This window comes from Salvelinus sp. IW2-2015, linkage group LG20 (genome assembly GCF_002910315.2).
Source record: "Salvelinus sp. IW2-2015 linkage group LG20, ASM291031v2, whole genome shotgun sequence".
Lineage (NCBI taxonomy): Eukaryota > Metazoa > Chordata > Actinopteri > Salmoniformes > Salmonidae > Salvelinus > Salvelinus sp. IW2-2015.
Genome location: NC_036860.1, coordinates 2,150,571 through 2,173,049, shown reverse-complemented (window position 1 = coordinate 2,173,049; position 22,479 = coordinate 2,150,571). Strand labels below are relative to the sequence as shown.

Below are 22,479 nucleotides of genomic sequence, written 5' to 3'. Positions count from 1 at the left end.
CTGCCCTACTCGGATGGTATCGCGCCTCCCAACCTTCGCTCTCTCTCCCCCGCTACTTCTCCTCTCCATCCTATCATCTCTTCCCTCTGCTCAAACCTTCTCCAACCTATCTCCTGATTCTGCCTCCTCAACCCTCTTCTCTCCCTTTCTACATCCTTTGACTCTCTATGTCCCCTATCCTCCAGCCGGCTCGTCCTCCCCTCCTGCTCCGTGGTCGACACTCATTGCGAGCTCACAGAACAGGGCTCCGGGCAGCGAGCGAATAGGAGGAAAACTCGCCTCCTGCGGACCTGGCATCCTTCACTCCCTCCTCTCTACTTTTCCTCTTCTGTCTCTGCTGCTAAAGCCACTTTCTACCACTCTAAATTCCAAGCATCTGCCTCTAACCCTAGGAAGCTCTTTGCCACCTTTCCTCCCTCCTGAATCCTCCCCCCTCCCCCCCTCCTCCTCTCTGCGGATGACTTCGTCAACCATTTTGAAAAGAAGGTCGACGACATCCGATCCTCGTTTGCTAAGTCAAACGACACCGCTGGTTCTGCTCACACTGTCCTACCCTGTGCTTTGACCTCTTTCTCCCCTCTCTCTCAGATGAAATCTCGCGTCTTGTGACGGCCGGCCGACCCAACAACCTGCCGCTTGACCCTATCCCCTCCTCTCTTCTCCAGACCATTTCGAGACCTTCTCCCTTACCTCACCTCGCTCATCAACTCATCCTTGACCGCTGGCTACGTCCCTTCCGCCTTCAAGAGAGCGAGAGTTGACCCCTTCTGAAAAAAACCACACTCGACCCTCTGATGTCAGCAACTACAGACCAGTATCCCTTCTTTCTTTCTCTCCAAAACTCCTTGAACGTGCCGTCCTTGCCAGCTCTCTGCTATCTCTCTCAGAAATGACCTTCTTTATCCAAATCAGTCAGGTTTCAAGACTAGTCATTCAACTGAGAATGCTCTTCTCTGTGTCACGGAGGCGCTCCGCACTGCTAAAGCTAACTCTCTCTCCTCTGCTCTCATCCTTCTAGACCTATCGGCTGCCTTTGATACTGTGAACCATCAGATCCTCCTCTCCACCCTTCCGAGTTGGGCATCTCCCGCGGCCCACGCTTGGATTGCGTCCTACCTGACAGGTCGCTCCTACCAGTGGCGTGCGAGAATCTGTCTCCGCACCACGTGCTCTCACCACTGGTGTCCCCCAGGCCTTTCTAGCCCTCTCCTATTCTCGCTATACACCAAGTCACTTGGCTCTGTCATAACCTCACATGGTCTCTCCTATCATTGCTATGCAGACGACACACAATAATCTTCTCCTTTCCCCCTTCTGATAACCAGGTGGCGAATCGCATCTCTGCATGTCTGGCAGACATATCAGTGTGGATGACGATCACCACCTCAAGCGAACCTCGGCAAGACGGAGCTCTCTTCCTCCGGGGAGACTGCCCGTTCCATGATCTTGCCATCACGGTTGACAACTCCATTTGTCCTCCTCCCAGAGCGTAAAACCTTGGCGTGATCGCTGAAGAACACCCTGTCGTTCTCAACCAACATCAAGCGGGACCCGTTCCTGTAGGTTCATGCTCTACAACATTCGCAGAGTACGACCCTGCCTCACACAGTAGCGCGCGTCCTAATCCAGGCACTTGTCATCTCCCGTCTGGATTTACTGCAACTCTGTTGGCTGGCTCCTGCGCTGTGCGATTAAACCCCTACAACTCATCCAGAACCCGCAGCCCGTCTGGTGTTCAACCTTCCCAAGTTCTCTCACGTCACCCCGCTCCTCCGCTCTCTCCACTGGCTTCCAGTTGAAGCTCGCATCGCTACAAGACCATGGTGCTTGCCTACGGAGCTGTGAGGGGACGGCACCTCCGTACCTTCAGGCTCTGATCAGGCCCTACACCCAAACAAGGGCACTGCGTTCATCCACCTCTGCCTGCTCGCCTCCCTACCTCTGAGGAAGTACAGCTCCCGCTCAGCCCAGTCAAAACTGTTCGCTGCTCTGGCACCCCAATGGTGGAACAAACTCCCCACGACCAGTCAGCGGAATCAATCACCCCCTTCCGGAGCACCTGAAACCCACCTCTTGATAGGATACCATAGTGGATAGAATAAAAGTAATCTTCTAACCCCCCCACCCCCCTTAAAAGAGTTAGATGCACTATTGTAAGTGGTTGTTCCACTGGACATCATAAGGTGAATGCACCAACTTGTAAGTCGCTCTGGATAAGAGCGTCTGCTAAATGACTTAAATGTAAAATGTAATTTGAGATAGCTTCTGAGGGTGCAAGGACAGCTAGCACCTCAGTGTTGTCCATGATGACTGTGGCAACATTATCACGTGGCAGTGTAGTCTGGTACACAGATAAATCATGACTTTGGACTTATTTTATCAACACCTCAGGGATGGCCTCAAACAACCAGTCTTCTCTCTGCTGGTGCTTGTTGGATAGCCTCCTGAGAACCTGCCCTCTTGAACAAAGGGCTTTGGATATTGGAGGCCAATTTGTCAAGGGAGGATTCCAGGATAATGTCATCCTTTTCCACCATGACAACATCGGGATTTCTGGTGAGCAGGTCGTGAGTCTTATCAATCACATCCAGAGTGATGAGGTTGAGCTTTGTTCTTTTACATTTTTTAATTTAACCTTTATTTAACTTGTGGGCAACTTCAGCTCTTTCATATAGGTGTCAGCATTACAATCACCTGGATGGAACTTTTTAAGGAGGATGGGTACAAGTTCATCCAATTGAGCCCTGTGTGACATCATCTCCTTTATATTATCCTCTGTACCATGATGGTTGTGTAAGGGTCGACGCTGGTAGAGACAAGAAGCAGGTACAGGGAGTGAATATTTAATGGCGACAGACATGGAACAGGACAGGACAGCGTCTGGACGTGAACACATAACAACATTAATGCAGACACAGGGAACAAACAGGGGAGCAGACAGTTATAGATGGGGCAATCAACAAAGGGAAGGAGTGCAGGTGAGTCCAATGAGCGCTGCTGCGTGTAATGATGGTGACAGGTGTGCGTAATGAAGGGCAGCCTGGCGCCCTCTAGAGCCAGAGAGGGAGAGCGGGAGCAGGCGTGACAGGTGGAGCAGTTGCTTTTTCACAAACAACACAAACTCTAATATCTCCATTGCCCTAAGGCAGACATTGGCCTTGCTTCATGTTTTGATTACTCTCACCTACACAAGCTGTATCACAACCGTCCATGATTGTGAGTCCCATTGTAAATAAGAATGTGTTCTTAACTGACTTGCCTAGAAAAATAAAGGTTAATAGGCGTCCCACTAGCAGGACACCAGCCGACAACATCCGGTGAAATTGGAGGGCGCGCAATTCAAATTAATAATTGTAATATTAAACATTCATGAACATACAAGTATCTTATATCATTTAAAAGCTTAAATTATTTTTWATCTAACGCCGTTGTCTAATTTCAAATAGGCTTTACAGTGAAAGCATACCATGCGATTGTCTGAGGACGGCGCCCCACATCAACATATTTTTAAACCAGCACAGGCTTCATAAAATCACAAATAGCGATTAAATAAATAACTTACTTTTGAAGATCTTCCTCTGTTTGCAATCCAAAGGGTCCCAGCTACAACACGAATTGTCATTTGTTAGATAAAGTCCTTCTTTATATCCCAAAAAGTCTGTTTAGTTGGCGCCATCGATTTCAGCAAATCACTCGTTCTACATGCAGACAAAGGAGTCCAAAAAGCTACCACTATACTTCGTTCAAACAAGTCAAACGACGTTTCTATTTAATCCTCAGGTACTCTAAAATGTAAATAAACGATAATATTTCATACGGAAAGTAGTAGTTCAATTGGAAAGGAAAATTAGTAAGCGCGCACGAGGGAGTGATATTGTTCCGGTGCTCTTCTCACCAAAACTCCAAATTCTTGCTTGTTTTTCAAAAAACAATCCTGAAACCTTGAATAAAGACTGTTGGCATCTAGTGGAAGCCATAGGAATTGAAATCTGGGAGACGGCTTTACATAGAAACAATAGGTTTCCATTATAAGAGCCTGGGAGCTCAACAAACAAAAACATTTCCGGTTGGATTTTCTTCGGATTTTCGCCTACCATATAAATTCTGTTATAGTCTCAGACATTATTTTAACCGTTTTAGAAACTTCAAAGTGTTTCCATCAAATGCTACCAATTATATGTATATCCTGGCTTCTGGGCCTGAGTAACAGGCAATTTACTTTGGGCACGGCAGTCATCCGAACTTCCGAATACTGCCCCCTAGCCTTAAGAAGTTAACCAGTTAAGACGCAGCTTATCATTGGCCAAGGCTCTGACACTGTCAACTTGTGAGGCAACAGCATTGTGCTGAATTGTGCACTTGTGCTGAATGTCAAAAAGGAGATGGCTACAACTGTAGTTAGTCAACTAAAACATTTATTGAGTCAGGAAGCTATTTCTGTTTCCCGGGACACCATCCACTGGATTGACCTGAGGCAAGCCTTGAGAGCGATCCTGAAGAATACAAAGGAGTATTCTGCTCTTAAAGGCCATGATATAGTTCTCCCTGATGACACCAATGACCAGCTTATTGTCTTTATTGTAGGTGTCATCTATCTTGAGCCGTGTCACAAAATCAGCCACAGCCTCAGCCCATTTGAGGTTGAGCTTGATGTGGTTCTCCAGGAGTTCCAAAATTCACTCTCAAAGTCTGTATTGTGTCTGCTGGAGTCCAAAAAAGAGCCACATAACCAGAGGAAGTCCAATCCTGAACCAGGAAAGCTAGAACAGTCACTTTCCTTTGCCAGTGGGAAAAAGTCTGTTTGCTCTAAGGGTGATGATAGTGAGGTCACAGGCCACTATAATCAACTGCTTGTGAAAGTTGTTGAGAAACTGATGAGGAAAATGCTCCWACAGGGCCTCAACTTTCCTGAGTGGCACACCAAAAAGACCACAAATCTGACAGAATAAATTAAACAAAAGTACAAACTAGTTTCAAAGGTTTATCCTTTTCTGGAGAAATATATTATGGATTTCCTTTCCCTGAACCAAGTCAAACCAAATGGATCAGCAACTCATTTAGAAGCAGTTATGGCCAATGATATTCACCCAGACCAGCTGCCTGAGAGGGCCTGCAAAGCCCTCAAAGTGGATAAATTATCTGATACCACGAAGACCAATGTCCTGGTTGAGATGGCACTTATCCAGTCCTTTTACCTCACCAGTGCAGGATATCTCAGCAAGGTTCAGGTAAAAAGAACTGATTATGTTCTGAGCCGCAGCAGACAAGTTCACTATTAATTCTTTACTGTCTCTGAATGGGCTGGTCAATTGAGGAGCTCAGGCATTTAGAGGTAAGGCACTCCCTTCACTTGCTCTGCCTTCAGGTCCTTCTGACTGACTTCTATACATGACTAGACTGTACTGTACAGATGGCAGCTGGTAGACGCGAGTCCTGAGATGATGTCATGTTAATAGTGGGCTCTGATGCAGTGTCCTTAAGCTGCCTCTGCATCTTCTCCACCACCTCCAGGACTCTGGTGTTGACCTGCTGGGAGATTGCTCTCTCACCTGAGAGGATATSCTCACTGCTGAGCCTAGTTTTGATCATCAATTTTTATCTAATTTCTATTGTCTGAAAGTTTGCCAGAGACCAGGGAGGTTCTGCTGGTTGAACCATGGCTAAGAGGTATGGCCATTGCTAGATCCTCACTGGAAATCAGGGAGGCTCTGCTGTTTAAGCCCTGGTGGGAGGACTTTTTACAGGAGATGAAAGATGTTTGGCTGTTTGAATGGCTGGAATTCTGTTTAAGGGAGACCAGAGAGGTTCTGCTGGTTGTGCCTTGGCTGGAGGGCTTTTTTCCAGACCAAGGAGATTCTGCTGATTGAACCATGACTAGAGGGCTCTTTTAGAGACCAGGGAAGTTCTGCTGGTTGAACCACAGCTAGAGGGCTATTTTACAGAGACTAGAGAGGTGTGGCTGTTTGAATGGCTAGAGTTCTGTTTAAGGGAGACCAGAGAGGTTCTGCTGGTAGAACCATGGCTGGAAGGCCATTTTACAGAGACCAGGGAGGTTCTGCTGGTTGAACCATGGCTGGAGCCTGGGAAAATGTAATATCAATCTCATTCCTTTGTGCAGGGAGATGTGACTAGAGCCCTTACTGAGAGGGGGGCCATGGCTAGTTCCTCGTTAGAATTACTGGCAGGGCTCTTGAGCAAAGGGAGAGATACATCTGGTGACTCTGCTAAAATGTTCCCTTTCTGTCTGTTTTCAGGTGGACTGAGGCGGAATGAAGCCCCATCACAGCATGCAGTATGTGCATGTCCATTCAACACCTTTCTCTCATTTTCATTCCATTACAAGTAAAAAAGTTCAAACAGGAACAAATGGCTATTAGTTAACTTACTGATGTTTGTCTCTTTATCAGTTTTTTTCAGCATCGTGGTGGTAGTGCCTTCATCCACACACCTAATAAGAGAGAGAGCCATCTTCAATTGAAATATGAAATGTGCCCCACTTACAATATAAAGTCAAATTATGTCATAAGTCAAACATTGGCCTAGACACGTCAAACTGAGTTTCAGTAAAGCAAAAGTTGGCTATTTTTGTACCTTCCCATTTATGACTATCTACGCTACAGTACATGATACGGTCAGCAAATATAGTTTTTTTTAGAACAATCAACAGAGTGTGGGAATGATCAGTCTGTCTGTCTGCACACTAGCCTACTAAAGAGGGAGATCAACCATAGAGTGCAACCTTCACATAGGCTACAATGGTTAGTTCCCCGTGACGCAATATCACTTCTCTGATACCTGGCCCAATAGGTCTAATGAACCCAACGTTCTACTCAAATTTTTGGGACTTGAACCGTGGCTCCTGCGGTAGCATACAGAGGAGAGTTTATAACGGACTATGCCAGAATAACCCAGACCTCTGGACAAGAGCAGCAGGGCCAGCTCCAGGAATAAGCGACATAAGCAATTGCTTACCAGAAAAAAACTCTTACAAAAACCATTTTACTATGTAGGGGTCTTAACCTACATTTACAATAGTAGAATACACAAAGTGCAATTTAGAAATTTGGTTGTGTTCTGGATATATAAATGAGTCTAGCCAGCTATTTAAACTTGTAGTAACCATGACTGAATACCGAACGTGCAGGCAGGGCATGTGCCTAGAGGCCCTGACTTCTAGAAGTCCCCATTAATTTTGTTATTCACTCTCCCTCAGATATCATTAACATGGCATACGTCTTGGCAAAATTTGTAAAATTGCAGGAAATTGGCTTTAAAACTGCAAACATTTCTCTCCACCCCATGGCAAAATGGTTTAAATTGCAGGAAATTTTCGGTAAAACTGCAAAACAAATATCTCTGTCCCATGGCAAAATGAGTACACAACAAATTCTACAGTGTTAAATCAACACTGACAGTGTCTGTATGGGTCCACATTTTTCAGTGTTAAATTACTTACTTACTTAGTGTAAAGCCTTATTTGTATATTTCCCAGAGTGCCTTGCCTTTCGAGTAACTTGTAGAGTTACCACCCATGATTATATTTGTTAGTGACAGAGACATGGATTAATACAACATGATTGTTGCACTCATCCATTTTCAGTCCTGTAGCCTTCACCAAGTGAGATTCTAAGTGAAAATGTTATCGTTAAAATTAAAATGATTTAATAACACAATACAACAAGTATTTAATGAGGCCTTATTTTGAGGGCATCGTTTTACTCTAATACAGCGGCCTGAAACGCAAGGTTTTCAGGCCTGCAAGTCACATTATGATGATTTACAAAGTGATGTGTAATTCCTATTGTAATCCAGCCAGAGCAGGGATATCCAACATTTTGATTGACTGCTGGGTTCAGTAACCGGTGCAATAAGTCCACGTAACAGATTGGATTAGTTTAGAAAAATGTATGTTATCTATATTTGAGTAGTATTAAATAAATGAATCTATGTATATACAAAAACATGGATATTTAAAAAATATATAATAATCTACCAGCAATAGAGCATGCTGGAAAATATGATAATGATGGGTGTGGTTTTGGTTTAACACTGGTTATTAACACCAACACTGGGACTATTTACACTATTAATTAAACACTTAATAACACCTGAATCAGCACTGAAAAGGCAATACTAGGTAACACTGGCCAATTTGTTGTCCTTCAGAAAGTGAACACTTTACTACAAAACTTTGAAAGTGTCTGCTTCTATATTAGCCTATTTGGGAAATCACTTTAGGGCTACGGCAAATTGCCTTACGTGAACTATCAAGCATAACGCGGCCTTTGGTCACGAAGTCCTGAAGTCTTTGTCTCCCTCTTATGGATAATTTTGGGAAGTGGTATATTCACAAGCGGAGCTTCCAAGTTCTGCCATCAAGTGTTTTGGTGTGGTGTTTTGCTGAGATGTGTGATGTAAAGGTAGACTCAGCTATATGACGTAGATGCAGAATGTAAACAGCATAGTGGGTGAATTTCCGCAGAAAGTAAACAGCATAGTGGGTCAATTTCCACAACTAAGAGCGCGATGATCAACTTCTCCACTGTTTTGGTGCCCTGGCGAATCACGCTGTGAAGTGCTTGACGCAAACGCTTGCACATGCGCAGATACTGTGTGTGACTGCGTGAGAGAGAAGTCTTGCATCTCGCTCATCTCAATATCTGTTGTGCTCCTCGTGGTAACATCATTTCGCTGAGTCTACCTTTAATTAACAAAATGTCCTAATTAATATTATGCAAAGAGACCAAATATTTTTTAGACCGATTTGTGGGCTAAACCTAGATTTTCAACATTAAGCCTAGCAGATTAAGTTGCCAAACTATTCAGATAAAGTAATGTCCATAATTATTGGCACCCTTGATAAAGATGAGCAACAAATACTGAGCTAGGCTGTATTGTATGCTCAAAACATTTTGGAAATCATATTAATTTATAATAATATAGTTGCTCAGAGAAGTAAAATGTGTTTAACAAGTATCATAATCTAAAAAAGATAGAAGTCATAATTATTGGCACCCCTGTTTTCAATACTCTAGTACCCTCCCCTTGCGAGGATAATGACACTGAGCCTATTTCTAAAATGTTTTATGATATTGGAGAACATGTTGGGAGGGATCTTAGACCATTCTTCCATACAGAATCTTTCCAGATCCTTGATATCCTTTGTCTGCTGTTATGGACTGCCCTCTTCAAATCATAACCACAGGTTTTCAATGGTGTTCAAGCCCGGAGACTGAGATGGCCATTGCAAAATGTTGATTTTGTTGTCAATTAACCATTTCTTTGTGGATTTTTATTAGTGCTTGGGGTTATTGTCTTGCTGGATGGTCCACTTGGCCTCTACCTAGCAGAGGCAACCAGGTGTTTGGCTAAAATGTCCTGGTACTTGGTAAAGTTCATGATGCCGTTGACCTTAACAAGGGCCCCAGGTCCAGTGGAAGCAAAACAGTCCAATAACATTAAAGATCTACCACCATATTTTACCGTAGGTTCATAGCCTCAGGAAGTATGGATGCTGAGGGTGCTGCAGCACCCCCTTAAAAATCATAATAATAATACAATTTTAAAAAATATATCTAAAAATATATATATTTTTTGGATAATTTTTTTTTCTAATAAAAGTAGGCCTTAATAGTCCTGTATTAGCGGACTGATATAGCCACATGCAGCATGGGCAAAAACTTACTTTTAAATGTTAACCTACTTGAATTAAATCAACTGTTCTTTCCTGCATCTTTATTGTTCKACACAAACATATAGAGCTGGGCTATTTAGGCTGCGTTTACACAGGCAGACCAATTCTGATAGTTTCTTCTACTAATTGATATTTTGACCAATCACATCCGATCTTTTCACGTCAACTCTTTTTTTCAAAGTCAAAAGACCAATTAGCTTAAAAAGTTCAGAAATGGGCTGTCAGTCTAAACGAGCAGACAAGATCGCACTGCCCATCTTTATCCAATATGCATCAGTATCAATTAAAGCAGTCAACTAATTGGTCATTATGCCTTTTTAATTAATTGCTTTGATTCAATGCCGGGTCTGCATCTGCAAGAACGCCCTGCGTAGCCAAGGTAATAGACCTTTGGACATTTTCGTCAGTGCGGTGCCAGACAACATCCTCTCGGAAGGCTGTTTGTGCTCCTCCCTCCTCTACGTTTGGTGCTAATTGAAGGGGAGTGTATAACGTATTTCTCTGTCAACTCAACGTTTAGCTGCGCCACTGTTTCTGTCACGACCAGTCGACAGATCCACCCACCCGCGACGTTTTTGTGAAGCGCGCGTGTGAGGAGTAAGATAAAGCTTATTGTGAAATATTTAGTGGCAGGCCTAGGCTATAGGACTTTATTGCGTTTCTTTAGTAATGAGGTTACTACGAAATTTGTAGGCGTATCTAGGAATCAGTCCAAAACACACAAAAGGAGCGGAACAAGGATATCCACTCCCTCTCAGACTTGCTGGGAAAACAGATTATTTGAGGACCAACGGTAAGTGGAACATGTCCTACRTTACGGATGTTTGCGCTTGAAGTTGTATGATAGGATAGAGCTCCTAGAAGTGTGGTATCCAAGATTATAGTCGAGGATAGCCTATAAATAGTGTTTTGTTTGTCAATAGTTTGCGTACATTTAATCACATTTCTCACAACATGCGCGAGATTTGGTTCTTGTTTCTGACATGCATCCATCTCAAATCCAATCAGTAGCCTAAAATAAGGGTTGTGACGTTTCGTAGCAGGTTAGGATAGCTTTTTAGTTAACTATTTTCTTAACCTAATTATTCTAACCTGCTAGGTTAATTCTCCTAARCTGTTGCATAAGTTATCCTTACCAACGAAAGTAACTTTCGTCTGTAGSTGTATACCACCTAGTAAAAAACAAGGTGGTGTAGGCTAGGCTAAGCAACACAATGTTAACTGAATACACACACTTTGAATAAAAACGTTGTCATACTCCTAGAACAAATATTCAACTGAATACACAATCACGTTGAATAAAGTCACTCATAGCCTATAACAAACTGCTATTCAACTGAAGAGCAAACACCTAGCCATGTAAGTGTTTTTCACATGGATGTGATAGTTTCCCCAGTGTAGCGCTCTGCAGTCTCTCACGCACGTCATCACATGAGCCCAGCGCAGGAAAAGGACGCTTCTGTTTATCTCAATCCCGGAGACATGACTAGACTGATCCAATATTTGGTTATTTCTCTGACTCCTTTAGGGTGGTGACTGGTAAGAGACAAGGTAAAGATTCAGATCACAGGTTTTGTTCATCCATGAGTCAAAGGTCTTTTCAGAAAGCTATAGGTGGGTCTTAACATGGGCCTGGAGGTTTTCCTGGTTGGTTCAGTAAGAAAAAGTCAGGAAACTAGTCATCATAACACATACCTTTTTGAACCACTGGACTAAACCACCATTCTCCCCCTCTTTCTATCCCTCCTCCCCCTCCAAGACAGACCATGGAAGATAGCCCTCAGCGGGCCTTGCAAGGGCTGGGCTCCTTCCCGTGGTATGTGGGGGGGACTCAGGTTCTGGGCCTGGCCTGTGTGGTGATCACGGGCGTGTGGATGGGCAGCTATCACGGAGGCTACGCCTGGGACGGTTCGGGACAGGAGTTTAATGTACATCCCCTCTGCATGGTCCTGGGCCTGGTCTTTCTCTATGGAGATGGTAGGGTAGCATTAAACCAACTAAAATTAGAATTAAAACCATTCCTCCAGCAATTTAAAAAAACTTTTTATAAATCGCCTCAATTAATGGCTCATTGTCCTATTTAACTATTGCTGTACATACACTATTAATATCAATGTATTCTTCAGATATACTATTTATTCTATCCATGTACTGTCTACACATCCCATCATACATGTATACAATGTCGAGTCCGGTGTATATGTATTCTATATTTAGTTTRGTGTGTATTGTTAGATACTATTGCACTGTTGGAGCTAGGAACACAAGGATTTTGCTACACCTGCAATAACATCTGCTAAATATGTGTATGCAACCAATACAATTTGATTTACTGGTAGCATGGAGCGATGGAGGTAGATGAACAAAGGGAAGCTGAAGCCACAGTGTCTTCTTTGAGCCACAATGGCAGTTGTCTTCTCTGATGTCTGCTCTGTTAGCCCAGGGGTCTTCTGACCTATTGCATTAGTGTGATGCTAATGCTACACAGAGCACAGGCCTAAGGGCACACTGCAACAGGAATACATTCCTAATGCTATTAGGGTGGGAGGAGCCAAGACTTTATTTTGTTTGTTTCTATGCCGTTGTGTTTCTCCCCTTCTGTGTGTGAGAGAAATTAGTAATGCAGGGATTTGTTCCCATAAATAGTACTATGATAAACACTTACTGGAAAACAGTTGCAATGAAAGCAAACGTTTTCAAAGGGTTTTCCATTGGTCCCTGAATCGTGATTGTAATGAGAAAAATAAGTTATTCAGCCATTGACAATGTAAATAAAATCTCCTCTGTAGTGTCAAATAAAACAGCTGCTTGTTATTAAGTTAAGTCAGCTGTAGCCTTTCGATTCCTAACCTTGCTACAGCAATTGAATTAGGACATTAAACTAATGTTCTCGTAGCCATTAGTGTGAGCGGTCAGTCCAAATGGAGCTGGGATGAGAACACCCTCCAGGGGAACCAGCTGTCCTTAGTGGGATCAGGAGACACACAGCAAATACTATTGCCTYGAACATTGTTTCAGTGTTTCTGCAAGGTTAATATCATTTCTTTATAATTGTAATAATACAAGAACTCAGTTGAACAGTTGTTTGTGTTCTCATAGCATTTCTGTAACATTTTTATGCTAACCAACCCTATGTGTTGCTGATTAAGGTGCAAAAGCAATGTTTGAAGGTGAACAGTTTTTTTATTTTATTATGTCAAGTCTGACCACTGTATATTTAGACAGGCTTGACTTTATTATCATCTTCTTGTGGAAATGATTCTATTTGATTAGAGTCTTATGTGAATGTTAACCAGACTTGTTTGTCTCTCACAGCGATCCTGGTGTACAGAGTATTTAGGAATGAAAGCAAACGCAACGTCAAGATTCTCCATGCTGTGCTCCACCTTCTTGCCCTCATTATCAGCATAGTGGGTAAGGCCTGGGTGGGTGTCTGTGTCTAAGGGCAAGACTTGTTGTTTTGGCCCTTTCCCCTTGAACCCAAACATTCTAAACGAATCTAAATTTGTAGCTATTGTGTATATAAAAGGAAAATGCCTAACCTATCTAGTTGAATATATGTGTGTGTATATAGACAGACATGTCTTGCGTGGTGGGACAAACAAGTGGACTTAACTATCGGAGGGTCATAAATAGGTTCTCTAGGGCCAGATCAGTCATTCAGACTAGAGGTCGACCGATTAATCGGCTTGGCCGATTAATTGGGGCAGATTACCAATTGTTATGAAAACTTGAAATCAGCCTTTTTGGACGCTGATTACATTGCAATCTGAGAGGAGACTGCGTGACAGGCTGACCACCTGTTATGTGAGTGCAGCATCAAAAGGACCTTGTGGCTGCAAGGAGCCAAGCTAAATTGCTAGCTAACATTAAACTTATCTTGTAAATAAACAGTCTTCACATAATCACTAGTTAACTACACATTGTTAATGATATTACTAGGTTAACTAGCTTGTTCTGCGTTGCATATAATCAATGCGGTGCCTGTTAATTTATCATCGAATCACAGCCTACTTCGCTAAACGGGTGATGATTTAATAAAAGCGCATTCGCGAAATAAGCACAATCGTTGCACAAATGTACCAAACCATAAACATCAATGCCCTTCTAAAAGTCAATACACAAGTATAAAAAAAACATGCATATGTAGTAAAAAGAAATCATGTTAGCAGGCAATATTAACTAGGGAAATTGTCACTTCTCTTGCGTTCAGTGCAAGCAGAGCCAGGGTATATGCAGCAGTTTGGGCTGCATGGCTCTTTGCGAACTGTGTGAAGACAATTTCTTCCTAACAAAGACCGTAATTAATTTGCCATAATTTTACGTAATTATGACATAACATTGAAGGTTGTGCAATGTAACAGSAATATTTAGACTTAGGGTTGCCACCCGTTCGATAAAATACGGAACGGTTTCGTATTTATCTGAAATAATAAATGTTTTGTTTTCGAAATTATAGTTTCCAGATTTTACTATATTAATGACCAACGGCTCGTATTTCTGTGTTTTTATTATAAAGTATATGATTTGATAGAGCAGTCTGACTGAGCGGTGGTAGGCAGCAGCAGGCTTGTAAGCATTCATTCAAACTTTACTGCATATGCCAGCAGCTCTTAGCAATGCTTCATGCACAGTGCTGTTTGACTTCAAGTCTATCAACTCCCGATATTAGGCTGGCAATACTATAGTGCCTATAAGAACATCCAATAGTCAAAGGTCTATGAAATACAAATGGTATAGAGAGAAATAGTCCTATAATAACTACAACCTAAAACTTTTTAACTGGGAATATTGAAGACTCATGTTAAAAGGAACCACCAGCTTTCATATGTTCTGAGCAAGGAACTTAAACGTTAGCTTTTTTACATGGCATATATTGCACTTTTACCTTCTCCAACACTTTGTTTTTGCATTATTTAAACCAAATTGATTTTCTTTATGTATTATATTAAGTTAAAATAAGTGTTCATTGTTCATTCAGTATTGTTGTAATTGTCATTATTTATATATATATATATATATATATATATATATATATAGTAATCTCTCGTCCGATTAATCGGTATCGACTTTTTTTGGTCCTCCAATCGGTATTGGCGTTGAAAAATCCTAATCGGTCGACCTCTAATTCAGACCCACAGCTAGGGCAGACACACAAATCATCATTCTTTTGTGAGTTCAAGTTAGCTAGAGATGGTGAGGGGAGAAACTAACGGTTATGGCATGGCTCCCAGGGAACTGGCAAGGTAAAAATAAAATTACAAATGTAGTAGGCTATGAACACAGGTAAGATGAGACTGTGCATGCTAACCACGAATCAGTGGTGCTGCATGGGCGTCTAAAGCTGAATCACAGTAGSCTGGTCATGTACTGAGGTCTGGAGTAGTCATGGAAACAGGCAGGTGTATCCAAACCGGTCATCAGTTTAAACGCTGAAATCTTCAGGCAATCCTTACTGACTCAGAGAAACATTTGGTTTGCAAGCAGGGTCATCATGTAAATACCCACATATCCATACTTGGAGGCAGGTAAAATCATAATCCATAATTGATCAACATTGTTCTATACAAAATGAATGGGAAAGATTGACAGCATGTATCATTGTATCTCCTCAGGTATCGTGGCTGTGTTTGACTTCCATAATCATAACAAGATCCCCAACATGTACTCCCTCCACAGCTGGTGTGGCATGCTCACCTTTGTTCTCTTCTGTGTACAGGTCAGCCCTCACCTCTCCTTCTGTGCATACATGCAGTCACGTGCACACACACAAATCAAGCTAATAATTTCAACTTCCTTTTTCCTTGTATCAGAATTACAATTAATGTACTGTTTGCACTGAGAACCTAGCTGTATACAGGCAGTAGCTCTCATATTACATTCTAATAGGCATAATTGTTTAATAACATTGGTCCTCTACTCCCTCAGTGGCTGATGGGGCTTGGTTTCTTCCTCTTCCCTGGGACGTTAATGGCGCTGCGGAGCTGGTACCTGCCACTACATGTCTTCTTTGGCCTGGCCATGCTCGCCATGTCCCTAGCCACCTGCCTACTGGGCATTTCAGAGAAATTGTTCTTCAGTATCCAGTGAGTATTACTATGCAGGGYATCAGTTCCAATATCCTACCAGCACGTACAATGAAGAAATGTATACAAATGGCATGCTAAAATAAACAAATGCACATAATTATTGGGTGAAAAGTCATTTGGTGGGCCTCCCGAATGGTGCAAGGTACTGCATCGCAGTGCCACTAGAGATTCTGGGTTTGAGTCCAGGGTCTGTCGCAGCCGGCCACGACTGGGAGACCCATGGGGCGGCGCACAATTGGCCCAGTGTCGTCCGGGTTAGGGGAGGGTTTGTCCGGCAGGGATGTTCCTGTCCCATCGTGCACTAGCGACTCCTGTGGCGGGCCAGGTGCAGTGCACACTGACGCCAGGTGTGCAGTGTTTCCTCTGACCCATTGGTGCGGCTGGCTTCCGAGGGGTAAGCGGCTGTTGCGTCAAGAAGCAGTGCGGCTTAGTTGGGTTGTGTTTCGGAGGACGCACGGCTCTCGACCTTCGCCTCTCCCGAGTCCATACGGGAGTTGCAGCGACGAGACGACTAACTACCAATTGGATACCATGAAAACGGGGTTAAAAAGGCATTTGTTAAGAGACGTGCCAGATGTTCAAGTCAGTGGTATGTTTGTCACTTTGGATGATGTTGAAGTGCTACTACTTTGCCCAGCTCTACCCTGCTAAATCATAGGGGAGTTAATTATTGTACAGGGTATGTTTGGGGAAAGCTGGGCTTTTGTTGTCTGGGCTATCTTTATGACAGTGGTCAGACATGGATTTGAATTATGAGTCTTTGCACATTATGAATCATTCTCCTGTTTGGTGCCATATGTTATGCTTAAGGTCATCTTGATGAGTTACACGGAAATATTATAACTAATGATTCTTTACAAATGTTATTTCACATTAGGCTGTACTGTATCACAACAGAAACTCCATTGATATAATACAGAAATCCTTTTTCTTCCCAGGCACACATATTCACAGTTTGTCGCAGAGGGGATCCTTGGTAACATGCTAGGACTGCTGCTAGTAGCATTTGGGATTCTGGTAGGCTACGTGGTGACACGGGAGGACTTCAGGAGACCCCCACACCCAGAGGAGGAGGCCTTATCTGTGCACTTTAAGACCCTGACTGAGGGGGGAGGGAGCCCCACCTCACCTTAAACCAGGAAACACTCTGGTCTGAAAAGCTACTGTGTGCGCAGGCTTGAACAAAAGCCTGCACACCCAGTATCTCTCCAGGTCCAGCTGGTATGTTGTCTTTATTTCATGTCACATCAAGAGCTGTTCTACACCCCCTTGTGGTGAAATGGAGGTATGACAGGACTGATTTGACCAATGTCTATGATCGCTGCCACAATGTGCCATATTAGGTCTCTTAAAAACAAAATAGCCTTTGCTAAGTGTTCAGTGAGGACAAAGCCATGTGTCCAAGCCAATTAGTTGTGCCTTCTTCAAGGGCAGAAGGGTTATACTTTAATACTGGAAGTTACTCCTTGTTTAACAAACAACTTTCAAGCTTGTGATAAATTTAGAAGTTGCAGTTCATTCAGGGATATGTTCATTGTGACAAAATAATATTGAATTAATCTGTTGGCAGTGTTGAATTTATGATAAAGGACCAAACATATGCACAAAGTTGTGACTGAACGATGCCTGGATTTTTGGGGTTGAATTCTAAATTACCCCTAGGCACTCAAGAAGCAGTTTCTTCACCATTCCTTATGTTTGGCTGTTGAATTTTCACCATTGATTCAGGGTCTCCCCGGCCCCCCCAGAAGTTTCATATTTTAGTTTAACCTAAAGCACACCTGACTCAAGTCAAAGGCTTGATGGTTACGTGACTAATTGAATCAGGTGTGCCAGTTAACATGTGAAACGTCTGGGGTGGCCCTAGGAAACCTGTTACAACCTATCCAATAGTTTCAGGGCCCAGTTCTTCTGATCAGATTAAATCTTAGCATTGGGTAATTTTCTGTTTTGAAATACCCAAWCAAATTCTCAAAGGTAGTGATTAGAATACTCCGTAGAGCATTGCGCTTGCAGGATAGTGGGTTCGATTCCCGGGACCACCCATATGTAAAAAAAGAAATCAAATGTATGCACAACTAAAAAGCGTCTGCTAAATAGCAAATTTTCACAATCACACTTGGTGGATTTAGAAAGGTACAAATGTTCTTACATTAAATCGACTGCAGTATAGGTATGTGGTCAGTTATATTGAGACGTGTCAAATAAATGCATGTTCTCTTGTGATATGCAGACATTCATCTTAGTTACTTTAATGTGTAGAAGTAGTCATGACCTGTCCAGTAGAGGGAGGGCAAGGTGAAGGTCTACTCAAAGCGCTGAAAATCCAGAGATCTTAATATTGTAGGATCTGATCCTTTAAAAACAAATGCTCAATTGAGCTGATCTTGATTTGCAAAATATGGGGTTCAGAGTCGGGATAATTTAGCTGGGCTAAGGGGTCGATTCGGTAAAGATCTTTATGCTTCTGTGGTAAGTGTAAAATGCTCTGAGCGTTATTGTATGTGTGCCTTAACTGGATTTAATTGTACAATAAGCTGTATCCATGTTTGCTGCGTATGATTGACTGTTACATCTTCTTAGTGTATGAATGTTGTATTGTAATTTGCTTTGTTCTAAGCATCTACTTGTCCTCATATTTAATCAGTTTAAAGCATAATGTAACTAAGATTACTTTAGATTCAATATCGCGACCTCTATTTTCACTTGTGGAAACTTGTTCTATACAATAGGCACTGCTGACTGACTTATTAAAACCTATTGCCTTCCTATSACTTATTAAAGATGCATGACTCAATAGGTGTGTTTTGTTTGATATAGTCTGTGTCAACGTCGCTACTGATGGTGTGAACAAGCTAAAAGTAAAGGAGCAGACCCACATTTATTTTCCTTGAAGTGGTAACCATTTTTAAATAAGTACATTTTACAATCGCATGTTTCTTATTACCTTCACAACTCACATTTACAGAACTCTGCTCAGCAAGCCCAAGAGAAAAAAGATGGCTGTTCCCCCACCCTGTACTCTGCCTCCCTCTCCAAATATTGATAAACTGCTATACAAACATGTTTATATCAGCATGGGAGTAAGCAGAGAACAAACATGCATTTCTATGCAGCACACCATGTACAATTATTTACACGAACTATTAAAAATAAATGTTATTCATTGACTGTAGGGATAAGTCTCTCCTGCAACAGGCTCAGATGTAGTGTTAACCTTTGATATTAACAAGAGGTGCATCCAATCAACTGGCTCCTTCAAGGTCCTGGTTGGTGTTTATGAACCGATCGGCGAGGCTCCACCTATTACCAAGCACACAATTATAAATAAAACTGTTAGCCTAAATGTTTGACATTTTTAAGTGACAAGAATGAAAACTACAGTAAATAAAAATGTAAACTTCACATGTTCTTGTAAGATAAGTATCTGTTTTCAGCTGATGTTCATACTAAGTGCCAAAGGGTGTTGGTAAACTGCACTGTAATTGTGTTGCATCAAATCAAAGGTATGAAATCCATCACAATTGACAACCTTGTAATGTAGCCTAGTCTTGACACCACATCTAGTTTCATGAAAATGCACTGTAAAAGAAAGAATAACCAGAATGTAGACATTGGATGGTTTTGTACGTTTCTGAATATATAGGCTGACTACAACAATTGATAACTCGGTTTACATCCTTAACCTAAATATTAGCTTTGGACCCATTTCTGTTCTATATTGAAGACAATGTTTGACCACCTAAATTCCATTGTTTTATGGAAAGCATTTTGTGGATGGATAAAAATAGTCCTTCAATGACCACTTCGGTCATGTGTGCATGCTGCCAACATATTTGACCCTTTAGTGGCCAAAACTGTATGTAGTACAGTGTTATGTTTGAATAACTGCAGCTTTGGCTGGTAGAGATAATTCAACTGTAAATGGACACATTCAAGTTATTGGAAAATAAGAAATGCCCGTTTCCCAAAAGCTTCACAAAACCTGCTGCATGTCACTTCTTGAGCAAAAAAKCCCACAAAAGCAAAGAAAATCCAATGGAAATAATATATAATGTATTTTACAAACATAACTTAAATGATAAATATTACTTTTTTTTGTTGCTTTTCCTATATACAAGTATGTTGAAGTCTCTTTTCAGTCACATTTACAGCAGAGAACATGGTCATCTTAGTGAAGGGCAGCCTTCTATTGAGTCGTTCTGAAGAAGGCATTGAGAGTTTGGACTTCAACAGGTTAAGCAGGGAAGTGCCCATGGCTTGAGTCTGACCAGGACAGGCATTCAGGGGCAGGGAGAAAACGGCAGGCAGCAGTCTCCCCTGCTTGAGATCTGGGGGTTTCCAGTTCAGGGTGTGTGGTATTAGTCCTCCTACAGGCTTTTCCAACAGACTCCAGTACCTAAAGTTGTGGATCATCCCTGTCCCCTCCACTTTGACTATACAAACTACTCTGCAAACAGAAGGCCAACATATTCTGGAGTACTGGAGGTGTTGGATTCACCTGGCAAACTGCAGTTTTATGCTTTCTTGTATTCATCCATAGTAAATGGCTGTGAAGGACAGAGGCAAAGAAGATGCATGGGAGGAGAGTTTAAATGTGTTTGTCTGCAGTAGTGTTGCCTTCCCAGTCTCATCACATACCCTTGGTGTTGTCTCTAAGTCATTCCAAATCAAAATATCTGCAGGCTTATCAGTCCTCTCCCTCAGTCCCTCCCTACACGTTTGACTCCACGAAAGGTCTCTTTGGTTTGATAGGGGACGTGGGGCCCTGCCTGTCCCTGGAGTGCTGCATGTACTCGCTGTCCTGGTAGGCCTGGGCCACAGGCAGCGTCCGGGCCACCTTGACGTCTGGGTAGGTGGGCGCCTGGCTCACGCGGCCCATGCCGTCTGCCCTGCCGTCCCGTGAGCTGTTAGCTGGCGGCTTGTAGTAGTCATCGTCCAGGAGGTGTCCGTTGTGGGCGTTGTTGGTGCGGTTGTAGTAGGCGATGTGTCCAAGGCTGGGCTGTTGGCTGTAGCCATGCTGAGGGCCAATGTTCCCTGGAGACGTGGCGGAGCTTGTCACCACCGTGTCCAGGGAAGAGATGGCCCAGGAGCGCCCTATTGTCTGCGGTTGCGGTGGCAGATACTGGTGAGTCCGCGCCGTCTTGTCGACAACGCCCATGAAAGGTGTGTTTCTGGAGCGGAGCGCCTTGTCTGGGTATGTCCCTCCCACCACCCTTATGTCGCTGCCCTGCGGAGGAGACACAGGCGAGAGGTCGTCGCAGTAGACGCTACCATCCTCGTAGGACAGCTGTAGAGGGATTTCCATCTGCTGGGCCGAGGTGGAGCCCCGGAAGCCTGGGGCTAGATTAGCTGCAGAGACCCCACCCAGGCTTGTGTTGGAGGGGGAGAAGCGGAGGCCTACGCTCTGGGAGTGCATGAGGGGCCGGGGAGTGGGTGCGTGTGGCTTTGGCTCTGCGTTGGTGGCACTGACAGGTCGGCGCAGGCCGTGGGGGTTCTCCGGTGATCCCAGCGCCGCCTGGTGCTCCATCTCTAACTCCATCTCCATTTGAGGTGAGACAGGGTAGTACGCTGCCGACTGGCTGCGGCTGATCTGGGGGGCCTGGCCGTAGCGCAGACCTCCAGGCCGGTAAGCTGAGGAGGGCCGCTGGGGGAGCTCGTCCTCCATTGGGACCATCTGGATCCCACCATGTTGGTACAGTGCTCCTGCACTGAGGCTGGCCTGCACCTGCAGCGTGGGCCTCCCTTCCAGGGCACTTGGGTATATATTCACACCGTCCCCCAGCTCGGCCAGGTCGGGGGGAAGGCGGGTGCTCATGGAGTGGGCCATCTGGCTGTAGGCACTGGTGCCCAGCACAGCACTGGAGTGCACAGCAGAGCTGGGCTGGTTGGTGCGTACGATCTGGGCCTTGGCAGGCTGCAGCCACTGGCCCTGCTGGGGAGGCTGCTGCTGGGAGAGCAGCTGGAAGGAGCGCTGGCTGCTCATCTTAGACAGCGGAGACTTGGGCCGGCCGGGTATCTGCTCCGACTGGTAGCGGGCTGAGGCCGACTGTGGCCGGTACAAACCTCCTCCGCTCTCTGAGGTGGGACTGGCACGGTACTGAGGCCCCCGGCGGAGAGGCGAAGGTGGTGGGCTGAAGTTGTACGGCGTAGCGGAAGCCTGGTGTACTGGMGAGGTGTGCGGAGGGCTGGGCCGGTAGTGGGAGCTCTGGTGCGTCGGGGAAAGTGACGGAGAGGTGGATTGGTAGCCTTGGCGRGTGGGGGAGGACATGGAAGGGGGGCTGGGGGGCAGCTCAAAAGCCTGGACCATGGAGGGGCCTCCGGAGAGGTAGGGCGAGTTGCGGTGGCACGGAGAGGGGGGCAGGCTCTGGATGAGGGGCAGGCCAGAGGGGCTTGAGCGGGGCTCGGGAGTCATGCCCATGGGGAGGCGCTCCAGGTAGTCCTCGTCCTCTTCAAACAGGTCCTGCACTGGCTGCATGTCCTCCAGGCGGGGCTCCAGGGACTGGGGAGGGGGCGCGGCCTGCTCTCTGGGAGGGGATGGGGGAGGGTCCAGCTCCTGTTGCTCCTCGAACTGAAGACACTCCTCCTCCACCCTCTGCAGCAGGCGCTGGATCTCCCGGTTGTTGGGGCAAAGGAGGGTGGCCTCATTCAGGTCCTCCAGGGCTGCGTGGAACTGCCTGAGGTGGATACACGAGG

General features: G+C 44.2%; 2 protein-coding genes across 4 annotated transcripts in view; one reads left to right on the top strand and one right to left on the bottom strand.

Annotated features, from left to right (window-relative positions):
• Nucleotides 1-10,035: 10,035 nt before the first annotated feature.
• On the top strand, nt 10,036-18,580 carry LOC111981952 (transmembrane ascorbate-dependent reductase CYB561-like). 3 transcript variants are annotated; one of them, XM_024013455.2, is made up of 7 exons: nt 10,036-10,487; nt 11,223-11,245; nt 11,454-11,671; nt 13,010-13,108; nt 15,310-15,413; nt 15,623-15,780; nt 16,722-18,580. In XM_024013455.2, the coding sequence occupies exons 3-7, from the start codon at nt 11,461-11,463 to the stop codon at nt 16,915-16,917; spliced, it is 768 nt and encodes a 255-aa protein (XP_023869223.1). In that variant the 5' UTR covers nt 10,036-10,487; nt 11,223-11,245; nt 11,454-11,460; the 3' UTR covers nt 16,918-18,580. The 3 variants fall into 3 exon arrangements, with proteins under 3 accessions (XP_023869223.1, XP_023869222.1, XP_023869221.1); XM_024013454.2 differs by lacking the exon at nt 11,223-11,245 and having other exon boundaries at nt 11,458-11,671; XM_024013453.2 differs by lacking the exon at nt 11,223-11,245.
• Nucleotides 18,581-18,645: 65 nt separating this feature from the next.
• Nucleotides 18,646-22,479, bottom strand: part of LOC111981951 (protein TANC2-like) — a 145,570-nt gene continuing 141,736 nt past the window's right edge. Inside the window, 1 exon segment of the mRNA XM_070433765.1 lies at nt 18,646-22,460. Coding sequence (XP_070289866.1) covers nt 20,498-22,460 — 1,963 coding nt within the window. The 3' untranslated portion in view covers nt 18,646-20,497.